A 12,038-nucleotide genomic window follows, 5' to 3' on the forward strand; every position below is an offset into this window, starting at 1 on the left:
AAGTGATTGAGCACTAGCACATGTTGCCCAAAGAGGTTCCTGAGTCTCAGTCCTTGGAGATACTCAAAAGCCAACTGGACATGGTCCTGGGTGACTGCTTCTAGGTGGCCCTGCTTGATCTGGGGGGTTGGACAAGGTGACCTCCAGAGGTCCCTTCCAACCTCACCCACTCTATGAGTCTGTCATTTCAGTCTTCAAGTCTCCACACCAATGACCTTAGACCTTCTGTCTCCTTTCTTTAGGAATAATAGACTATTTAGCAAATATATAATCTCTCAACACACAGATGGGGAACACAGACTCTACAAAATGTGATAAATTTTTAAATCCAACAGATTTAAAGACCTTATTTAGTAACTCATTTCCTTTGGATATACATGCATGCATCTTATAAACAAAGGGAATGACACATTCTCTATTAATTTTTTTGTTCTGTAAAAACAGGTAATTGAAATTACAGCACACTAATATATACAGTATTATCAGACAGTCTGTGTCACCGGTATGGTAAGATTCTAAAAGTCTACTTGTCAAGTGAAATTACATTAATCAAAAAATAATAATCCCTATACTAAATTATGCATGTACTCAATTAGCTTGCATGTACTCAATTAGCTTGCACCAAAAATCCCCATGAAAAATGGACTTTTCACACAGTTAGTAGTAGCCAAGAAAACCAACAGCATGTTACATATGAGAACAGCACTGTAAAGTAAGTGAAAATCGGTTTTCAGTATACTGTTTAAGCAAAGCAAAAAAGTTTGCATCCCATCATACAAACATAGTATTTTAGACAGTTCCTTCCTTACATAAGCCATCACAAAGTGCACAACAAGGTATAAAGAGACAGAACGAGTCTGGATGTGGCTGGTTATAACAATGGCTACAATGTATACCAGGAAACAAAAGTTGAATGCTGGCTGAAAATATTTATCCAGCTATTTAGAAGAAAATTCTCAGGTGAAAACTGAAAATTAAAAAAAAAAAAAAAAAAAAAGAAAAGAAAAACTGACAATTTTGAAATGATCAAGGGAAAATAACCCTGGAGGAAATTATAATTTCCATCAAATAAAACCATGAACATTAAGTTCATGAATTCACAAGCAACATGACCCAAATATCCTTAGGTCAGATTTCATCACAAACTTGAAGAAAATCTGCTTGTACAAAACATGGAAAAGATTATCCCAACAGTGATCTCAGTACACCCATTCTTAAATTTCTTATTCAATGACTACAGAAATGGTCTTTTTCCTAAGCAGGTTTAAACCCTATGTTCCATTTATACCTTTTTCAGTCTCTCAAAACAAGACTACTCCTAAACCCTGCAGCACTGTTTTTTCACACTCCTTAGCTTTTTTCTGCCCCTGCCCAATCTTGTTCTCGCTAAATGGTCTACAAAGCTTTTAGAAAAGACAGCTATTTCTGACCAGTGTCATACTGCAACAGAGAATCGTTCTCCTCCTACCTTGCAAACCTGTGCAACTACCAGATATGACCTGGTTCTTCTGAATATTTTGTGGACACATCTTTTTGCCTAGCCTTTTTTCAATTAACTATACTATATATTCCTAAGTTCTTAGATGACCCAGCTAGAACCCTCTTCATCTTCCGTCATTAATGATTTTAGCACTCCTCTGTAAAATGCAAATGAAGCACATTGTGTCCTGCCAAGATACCACAAAGATGGGTGCCTTATGAACATATGTAATATTGGTATGACAAAAAATACAATGACTGATTTAAACGAAGTTTAGGAAGCACTCTGTGCCTGCATTTTGGTATGCCAACTGTTAGTTAACATTATAGTAGATTCATAAACTGTGAAACAAGCAATTTTGAATTCTAATATTGAAGACAACACCTTAATTAGAGGCCCATGAATTAAACCGTATACAAGTAAAGTAGAGGAAACTTAAAATTTAAAACCACTTCAAAAAAATGGGCAATAGTCCATGTCACAATGCCAGCAGGTGAAGGACTTTCACCCTGAAACAAACACATCCCCTGCACAACAGGATTAGCTCTTGGGTGTCTGATGGGTGTAGAATCTTTACCTGTGTTCTCCACCCAGTCACCCCCACCTGGGGCTACACAGCGTGCTGCTGCCATGCAGTCAGAGTGGCATTAAATTAACATGCACAGCACCTACATATTAAATAATATAGCTGCAGTTTCATCCTTAATTCATATTGCCTGCAGCTGGAAGACATATTCAATCACATTGCTATTTAAAGGCCAGGAGATCACAAATTCCAAGAAGTCCCAATACTTTCTTAACTAGTCTCCCCAAAAGGATGTAAAAATCAAAGGAACTGGAAATTTTCTTAAGTCTAAAGTGAGAGCTATTAAACAATAAGATACTTTCCAAACTTATCATATAAATCATATATACTGGAGTTAAACAACCAAACAAAATGGTCAGGATGTGAAATGACAGTGTGATTTGGGAACCCAGGAATAAGCTTGCAAACTATAAACGTGACAAAACCTTTTCATATCTCCATTTTGAAATTTAAAAATAAGAAACTGATCCTGCTCTTGTTTATATTAATACATACAAAAGTTAATCTACTTAATTCAGTTCAGTAAAACCTGTATAAATATCTGTGCAGAAGAAGAGACACTAAGCTGGGAAATTTGAAGCTTTAGACTGAGGAAAAATTCCTGAGCAGCAAGACCAGAAACTGAAACCAGTATGTATTCTGTGTCTTCTACCTTCTGAACAGACAAATACAACTACTTAGTATCCTACTTACACTTATTTGGAGGAATGGGGATGGGGTTATTATCTCTGTTTCATTTATCATCAGAAACCCTGCTACTGCAAAAGAAACATTATCTAAAATTTCTTATCCTTCCCACCAAAGATGGATGCTCATTATCATGTTCACCATACAGGCAGAAACTTCAGCACCATGGGAACTGCTCCTGTGAAAATCACAGTTTAGGTTGCAGGATTACTCCAGGGTAATGTCAGGTAAATTGCTCTTACGTATTGGTTTCACACTATGATTTTATTCACAGGTGAAAATGTTTGAACTAAACTTTGGCATGTATGTACAGCTGTAGGGAGATGCTACTATTTATATTCATCATATTCAGTCACGATTCTTAAGAGTAGCATTGTTCTCTTCTTGTGAACTTTCATAACTTCTCGCGGAAAAGAAACATCAAGAAATAGATCTTGACCGACCTGCTTGTTCTCATTCTGATGATCCTGAAGGAAAACCTGTGTAAACACCTGTATAATGGTCATCACTTCTGGAGTTCCATCAGTTTCCAGCAGTGCATTCCTAAGCATTGAAAAGTTAGATTACGACAATCAGTTAATTAATCTGCCCATCACACCACAGATAATTGAATGAAGAAACAAAATGTACATTCTTTGTGTGCTGTCAATTCATTACTTTATTTTTACTTTAGCAAAAACATATGCTACTGCTACAAATAAATTAAATTTAGTAAGTATATGCAATATACATGCAGACACCCGAGCACCAGGGGAAAAAAAATGTAAAATTAAAAAAGAGACTGCAACAAATTTATTAAGCAAATCTGGCATCTGAACAATCTTACTGGGTTCAGAGCAACTACTCCCACACTTACAGTTCAGCATACTTTAGTGCTTTGTGTGATTGCATCCCACAGGCTATCTAAAATCAGAGAAAAGTACAATCTAGTACAATCTATCTCCTGGGATATATGGTACCTGTAGCAAAAAAATAATCTTGACTTAAATTATTAATATAACACTCCTACTGGAGCCAGGGAAACAAACAAACAAACAAAAGCTGATCAAATGTAAAAGTTACATATTTAAAAAACTACACAAGGGCCCTGAACTTAAATGATACAGCTGTTGTTCAGTCACTGTGACTCCTTAGTGATCATTAAGAAATGAATCAGCAGCACAAACAGAAATATGTGTATACCAAAGGCATACTGCTACAGCTTTAATTAGGAACCAATGCATTTCAATGTGCTTTCAGTGGTGAAATCATAAAATCTACTCTGGAGATTCAGGAAGGTTAATACTTTAACTGGCCTTCCACAGGGCATAATGTAACCTTCAGCAAATGGAGCAGAAAAACACATGGGCAGCAAAGAGTAATTTTCATTGTCTTTACTTGAAAGGCATGTAACAGTAAGGAAAAAATAATGTTCAAAGTAAGGGTCCACTGAGATCTAAGTTTTTTTATTAGAGAATTGTTTCATTCTTTCCATAATGATGTAAAACATAAGAACAGCTAACACATTACTGCAGCAAAGGAATTTCACAAAACTACAGGCAGGTGTAAACACTAATAGAAACACGGGAAACAGCACACAGAACCTCAAGACAGTCTAGCTGTATGGACTTCTGTATAGCCATACTTAGCAACAAAATAAGCTTCTGCTTGGGAAATAAAAAAAAGAAAGTTAATATCTCTGAAATGAAACAAGTCAGCACAATCAACCTCAACAAAAAGCATGCACAATAAGCAGGAAAAGTTATTCCTGAAAGAGACACAATGCTTAGATCTGTACTTTTAACAGAATATTAGCCCCTAAAAGAAAAGGAGTTTTGTGCCAGCTGTAGAAACATAACTCAGTTTCCAAGCAATGCAGTACAAGTTCTTTATCAGCAGATTTCTAAAATCTCACATGTGACTACATCTGTAGTACAATCATAGAATTATTTAGGTTGGAAAAGACCTTTAAGACCATCACATATCTTACTGTCTGCACACCACATGGTAATAGCTGGAAGGATGTCAGAGAAATACAACAAAAATGAATAAAAAGCTGCAGAAACCAATTGGTCTGCAAAAGCCAGCAAACATACATAACACCTTCATGTAATACCAAGAGGACCTGACACATAGTATTTTAAAAATATATTAAGTGTTTAATACCAACAATATAGAGGAACAAGCACACAAAGTAGGAACAACTGAAAGCAAGCTAGGGAGCCGAAATGTAGGCTGAGCAACAGGAAAACATGATGAATTTCTAAGATGATTTGGAACAGTAACACAAGCGCAAAGTTTTACTAGGAAATACTCTGCTGGACAAGGCCCTGCATTATCTGAGAAACAGTGTTTCATCCATTTCTACTGTCTACCAAATGAGAAGGGTGCAAGAGAGTTATGTAGTCTCATGTTGTCTGTAGAAAATATTTCATATACCATGACCCTAAATAAGTCAGGAAGCTTGAACACATTATGTCTCCATATACCATCACAATATACGGCCTAAGACATCAGTACAGGCCTGCTGAAGTCACATCAGTTTTCAAGTGCATTTTGCTTTGGGAAAGTGACTAGTCTGAACTATTCAGAAAATGCTAGCTGTGCTCAGATACTGGACCAGCAACAGAAAGGGCAATTATTGCTGTGGCAGTCAAGTGATTCCACTCTCACAATGCAGCAGTCTACGGTTTCTACAGCAAAGATTCTTACGTTAGTGGCTGTGCAAACCTGAACAAACATGCACGCAGACACACAAATGCCCCCAAACATGTGCACTTGGCTGCCCGCTCTTCTTAGGAAGGAAAACACTTGATGAACAAAGAATGTCAGTCACTAAATATGTTATTGTTGTATCAGAACTGTAATACTGATAAACCCCTGCAGCAGACCTATGTGAAAAGAGTAAGCCAAGTGAAGTGAAGAGAAAAAGCCACTGAAAACTGAGTAGAAAGGACTGGAAGCCCCCACGTGGTAAATAATATATATTGCTTAAAACTAATGCATTCAAACCCAAACTTATTAACAGGCAGATCAACAGTTCAATGCCATTAAGAGCATAGCTGATATAAATCCTGAAGACTATAAACAATGTAAAAGAGGCTCCATTGGTAAGTGCAAGTGTTGCAGCTAAATTCCATCTTCGTGCTGGCATGGGACAAGGTATTTCAGCATTTATAATTTTCACCTCAAAATCAAATATCTACTGAAATACAAAATAAATTATACATTTTAAAGGCTATTTTAATTTATCAGATATATATGATAAAATATAAAAGATACAATGTAGTCAACTGTATCAATGATTATCATCATAATGTTAACTTTTATGTAAAGTTCACGTGATTTTTAACATTTTTCATTACTTGCAGTATATTACACAGACGGAGACACTAAGGTAAAGAAAAAACCATCCCATAATTATAATACGTCCCCGATCATAATACTCCTCCTCATGAAGAAAACCTCAGTGTTTAAACTGATCATTTATTTGAAACACTTCCCACTATAATTTCAAAACTTACTTGAAAATTTCGTTAACAATTCTGAAAATGGCAGGATGGCTTGCTGCTTGGGGCTGTTGATAAACAAATGAAAGAAAATCAGTCATTAATAAGAAACAACTAAAAAAAACCACCCGCCCCTGTACAATTTACAGCTTAACTCATGAATGCTATTACATTGCAATTATTAAACTGTAAATGTCAGATCAACTCTTACTAAAAACACTCAGGTTTCCTTAGGATTAGGTTCTGCAAAATGACTACATCAAAGTCACAGAAGGAGATCCGCAGCAATACCAGGCAGGCTAAACAGCTGATGAATGCAAACACCTGGGACCCCAAACAACAACTAAAAATACTAAAGGTGGCAGATAGAACAGGTTGTTGCATGTAATTACTAAAGGAAAGAGATAGGGAACAGATTTATGAAAAGCTATTAATTCCTCTTCACAGACAATCCCTTTTGGGTGTGCTTTGAGATTCTCACTACATCTTCAAAATTAAATTCCAGAAATTAAATTTATTTTATCACCTTTGCCTTTAACACTACCACACACATCTTGGCCCAAGATGTTTTTTCACCGTATTATCTTCTTTTGTGAATTTTGTAGTTGCTAGTACAAGCTAAATATCTCAGTGCATCAAAATAGTCTTTTTAAACTAGTGAAGCTTTTTATCATGTTACCACATAACAGTCTGTTTTAAGAAAAGTTGTTATATTAAACACACACTAGTTAACAACGTACTTTCTAATCCCATATCCTTAAATTCTAAGATTTACTAGGCTTTTGTAGAGTACCAAGAACAAAAAACTACTTACACATTCCCAAAGGTATATCTGCCTAAGTTAAAAAACAAATTTGTGCTTCGTGTTTCTGAAGCTAGCACCTGAAGACCTGATAAGAATATAGTTCTTGAACATTCTAGAGTAATGGATGTTTAATAAAATGCATTCTGTAACCTTCAGGATGCATGGAAGTAATAGCATTTATAAGTGGCATTTATTGTAACAGCTTTAAGTGCCTGATGCACTATTGCAAAGAAAACATTTATGCGTTTGCTTCAAGCTAAAAAGTACCAAGTAGAATAGATTTTTTTTTCTTTTTAATTGCACACAAACAGAATAAGGGCTTTATTTTATAAGATACCTATATGACAATATCAGAAAACAGAGACAGCTTTTAACAGCAGCTATTTAGAAAAGCTCCTTGTTTCTCACAGTTGTCTTTGTCATACTGGAAATACAAGGTGGCACCTCTTTTTGTCATGTTTTACCGCCCTGTCACATGCTGTAGCCAAGTTGTTCTATTGAACGTGCGTCACCTAGTGCTCGGCAGTATTTACAGCCGGATGCTCGGATGTGTGAAGAACAGCATGCAGCTTGTTGCAAGGCGGGTCCCCAAACTGTCACTGCTAGGCGGAGAAAAAACATGGCTCGATGACACAAGCGACACGTTCATCTCTTTTTTGTTTCACAAGGAAAACTCGGACTGGACGATCTCCAGAGGTGCCTTCCAACCCCAACCATTCTGCAATTCTGTGAAAACACTGGAAAGTACAAAGTAGGTTTTCCAGTCCTGACAGATAAATGGTTGAATTCAGCCACTTCTCCACTGCCTTTTCACTCTGCCTACCTTTGCACACATACTTCTATGATGACATACCAACCCACTGTTGCTTAGGACAGGCTGAACATAAACTAGAAAGGGTCATGAGCACACTGCCGCACATCACAAGATTAAATCATAGTTCTTTTGAGCAAGACCAAAATAAATGTGCTGTATGCAACAATGAAAAATGCACCTGCCAGACAGCAGCAAGCAATCTACACTGCTCGCTACATAAAACGACAGTTAATAAGCTCCTAGTATTTAATCTATACTACTGAACTCAATATGAATTTAATCACTGGTATTCAAAAGGGAAAAAAAAACAAACAAAAACCCCCCAAAAACAAACCCCACTGTTACCGAATGCCACAAAACTAATTTGCAAGCACTCAGAGTAAGAATGCTATCATAGCACAAAAAGTCTTCATGGCAAACTGAAGATGTGCCTGTTGTGTAGCTGGACTAGAGCAGGCAGCACAATTCTGCTGCAGCCAGCAGCAATTCTGCATTGTGAGGGATTATCAACTTCAGGAGGGATCCTCACAGGCCTTTCATGTTGTTGACTTTATTACCTTATTTTTTGAAAATAAAAAGGCATGTCAGATTTTACTAATGTTGCCTGTGACCACACAAAGTATTTTTCACAGAAAACTCAGAAAACAAAATATACTATTTACCAGGAGCTTGTTCCATTACTTTTAAAACATGCACAATACATACAGCACAACACACACTAAACCAAAAAGATGCAGACATGGGGAATCGGAGCTGCACGTGTGATATTACGATTACATATCTGAAGCACATGTGCCTCTTCAGAAAAAACCCACACACAAAACCACTGGGATTTTTGAAAGAAATAAAACAGGAAAAATATACTGCAACATAAAGTATTACATACACAAATTCTATAGAACTACACTACTTTTTATCTGTGTTACCAGAAAGAAGAATTGTGTATAACTGATTTACAGTACAAAGCCAGAACTGAACAAAGAAGCAAGAAAAAGAAATTTGTATCTACAGGAAGCAAGTAAATGGCACAAAGAGGAACACACTAACCATCATATACTGCTTTTGTTCAGATCGTAGAATGCTCTGTAACAACCACAAGTAAGAGTAAACATACAGAAACAAATTGTGCCCAAGATCACACAGCAACAGATTTGAGGTGACAGCACCACAAATACCGGTTCTCTCAACTTCCAAACTCACATGCAATTAACTGGACACATCTCTGAAGTTAGAAACATCTAGCTTTAGGAAACAACTACACGGCTGTATTTCAAATGTTGTCTGTATTTCCAAAATGTATATCTACCTGTATTCCTGAATTTTATATTTACCAATAAAAATAAGAAATGTCACTTAATATCTTTCTTATACCAAGTCCAAATCTAGATTTATTTTGAAGCATACACTTACTTTTAAAGCATAAACATCTTTTTACAGAGGTTTAAAAAGCTCCTGAATTCATCAACATTATGAATAAATCTGTGTGCGCTATTTCAAAAAATTTACCATAACACCACAGGTTTTGAAGACCAGCAATACTGTGGGAACTAATTGTAACTTAGCCAGAAGGTATTAAAACAACAAAAAACATTTCTTATTTTATCTCTATATCCTTCCTCCTTTATCCTTTGTTAATGCCTGTTTCGTTTGCACAGCTCCCAGTGAAAGGTGAGGGTGGATCCAGTTGGTCTCGGAACTTCGGGATAAGGCACAGCAAAAGGGCAGTGCAAGGGCATGAGAACCAGAGCAGTCTTCAGCTTGGTATACTGGTAGGCACTGCAAGTCACCGTATCACCCACTGAAACTACTTGCTCTGAAATGCTAAAGTGAAAATAACAGCAAGGGAGACCCTACAGCTAGAGCTTTAACTGCAGAGTGAAACATAATTTTGATACTCGGCTGGACTTAGGAACGCTGACAAGGTGGAAAAACAAAATGCAGCAATGACAGATGGTTCATGAAGGAGAAACCAGCAAATTTTAAGCCCTCTCAATCTACTGCACTTTTCTTGCAACGTAACTTTGAAAGAAATAAAACTACTTCAGAAAGCAAAGAACTGAATATGAACTATAATTGACACTGATTCATTCACATCCCCTTTTACAGATGTGCTTTATTTATATACATATCTGCATTTCTGATTAAACGTAAAATTCTAGTATGTGTATTTATTTAAATTTTTGTTAACACACATGTACAAGCCTTAAAGTTACTTAGAAAGAAAGACATCCACTCACCCACCAAATTCTGAAGAAGCTTAAACGACATTTGTGATGGTCATTTCACCTGCTTTCACTACTTCTGAATAACTACAGAATTTCCAATACTAATTCAAGTTTAGCCCCAAACCCACAAACCTAATAGCGAACCATATAAAAGACAAATTAGCGGACATCGGCACTACAATTGCTCTTGGAATTAAAATATAAGAGTATTGCATGTCAAGTATCTTTCGTAATAAAAGTATGGTGGTTTACAACTATCTGGGTACGATGGATCTCTGTGAGTTTTATTTACAGTTTGGTTACTGCATCAAGATATTTTATTTAGATAAATGACAATGCAATTATGTAAAAGCTTATTGAAACGTCCTTCTTATCATATACTACAATCAAATCACTAACATATTTCTGCCTATTTGTACTATAGAGCTTTTCTTCTAAATGGAAAAACATGTATAAATCAAGTTTTGTCTCATGATTCCACTTCTTATTATGATATCCATAAGGCAAACAGAGGTCACATCCCTCAAATACCGTAATCCCACTGCCAAAAAATGCATACCCAGATTCCTAAATAAATATTTAAATATATTTCAGGCAGGCTAAATTAATCATACTGTTGGATTCAAAACATTGACATATCTAATGTCACACAAGTATCTTTATAGTACCATGTGTGCAAGTTGTACAAAACACCATTAAGTATTCTAGAACGCAATTTGAGGATTAGATCTTCCTCTTATACTGCCTCTCTGAAGCTTCTCATCCTGTTGTTTTTAATTGGTATGCCATCTCCCATTTATGCACCTTCCCTCTTATCAATGCCTATAAATCAGCAGTATCCATCTTCCAACTGCTCCCTTCTTTATACCTCCATTCATTCCACTCCTTGTCCACAGGATGTCCTCTCTAAACCAGCATTCAAGGCTGCTGCATAGGTCTTTCTACTCTGTAAATACCTTACTTTGAAAGCACAAAGTCTTTGGAGCAGCGGAAAGTAAGGACAATCTAAGTGTGCTAGCACTGTAATGTTCCATTCTTTTCAGGGATCAGGATGTGAAGACTAGGTAAATATGAACGTTGTTAATAAACAACAATAAAATTAAAACAAAGATTTTACTTTTTATATATAACCTAGACTTTTTTTTTTTTGTTCAGTCACATGTGGTAACATATACTGTATTCAACTCAAGTACATCTGACACAGAAAAATTAGGCACAGGCTTTGTATATAGCCTTGTCTTTAGGAATACTTAAGATTCCTAGATGAGATATGAAGTGCTGTTGATGCCAAGCATTTACAAGATTTGCAAGTATCATAATGGATCCCTAAAACAGAAATTGAAAGTTTCCAATTGAAAAGGAAGGCTATAACTTTTCCTATCTAGAAAACACACTCTGTAAGCAGTTTCATAGGCTGAAAATAAGATACCATGTACCATTTTTTATGTCTATTTTATGAATACATAATTTTAAGTGCATAGCACACATGCCATTTCACATCATAATTGGCAGTTAAATTTGCATTTAGTGCTGCAAACTAGCTTATTATTTTGGAAAAGGTATTATGTCATGTTTTCTCATAGGAAAGATTTTTGGTGCACTGAACAACTCAGCATTTGAAAAAGAACTTTAACTACAGTTTAGCAAATGTTTTGTGTATAAGAATTTTGTTCAGGTTTGCAAACAAAACCAAGTAACTAATCAGTCCATAATGAAATAATCTATAAGCAATTTCAGTTGTTTAAACTGCTAAACTCTCTAGGACATAGCGATTGAAGTAAAAACAGATTCAAATCCTCCCAGGCTAAAATTTAATTTTTTTTAAGACAGAGGCAGGTACTCTGCACCCCCACCAGTAAGATTCTCATCTCTTCATCCATTCTTCCTCACTGAATGAAATGTATTTTCTCTTCTACCAGTTCAGTGTAAAAGCTAAAAATGTAGTGGCGTTTA

The 12,038-nt window shown here is 36.0% G+C and overlaps 1 protein-coding gene across 9 annotated transcripts in view; it reads right to left on the minus strand.

Annotated features, from left to right (window-relative positions):
• The window catches only part of FANCC (FA complementation group C), a 109,948-nt gene that overhangs the window by 11,749 nt on the left and 86,161 nt on the right, over positions 1 to 12,038 (minus strand). For all 9 annotated transcript variants that reach the window (XM_080373220.1, XM_080373216.1, XM_080373221.1 and 6 more), the window contains 2 exons: positions 6,257 to 6,309; positions 3,197 to 3,296 (listed from right to left, as the gene is read on the minus strand). In XM_080373220.1, coding sequence (XP_080229346.1) covers positions 3,197 to 3,296; positions 6,257 to 6,309 — 153 coding nt within the window. The remainder of the gene's footprint in view (positions 1 to 3,196; positions 3,297 to 6,256; positions 6,310 to 12,038) is intronic.

The sequence above is a fragment of the Falco punctatus genome (genome assembly GCF_963210335.1).
Source record: "Falco punctatus genome assembly, chromosome: Z".
NCBI classification, from domain to species: domain Eukaryota; kingdom Metazoa; phylum Chordata; class Aves; order Falconiformes; family Falconidae; genus Falco; species Falco punctatus.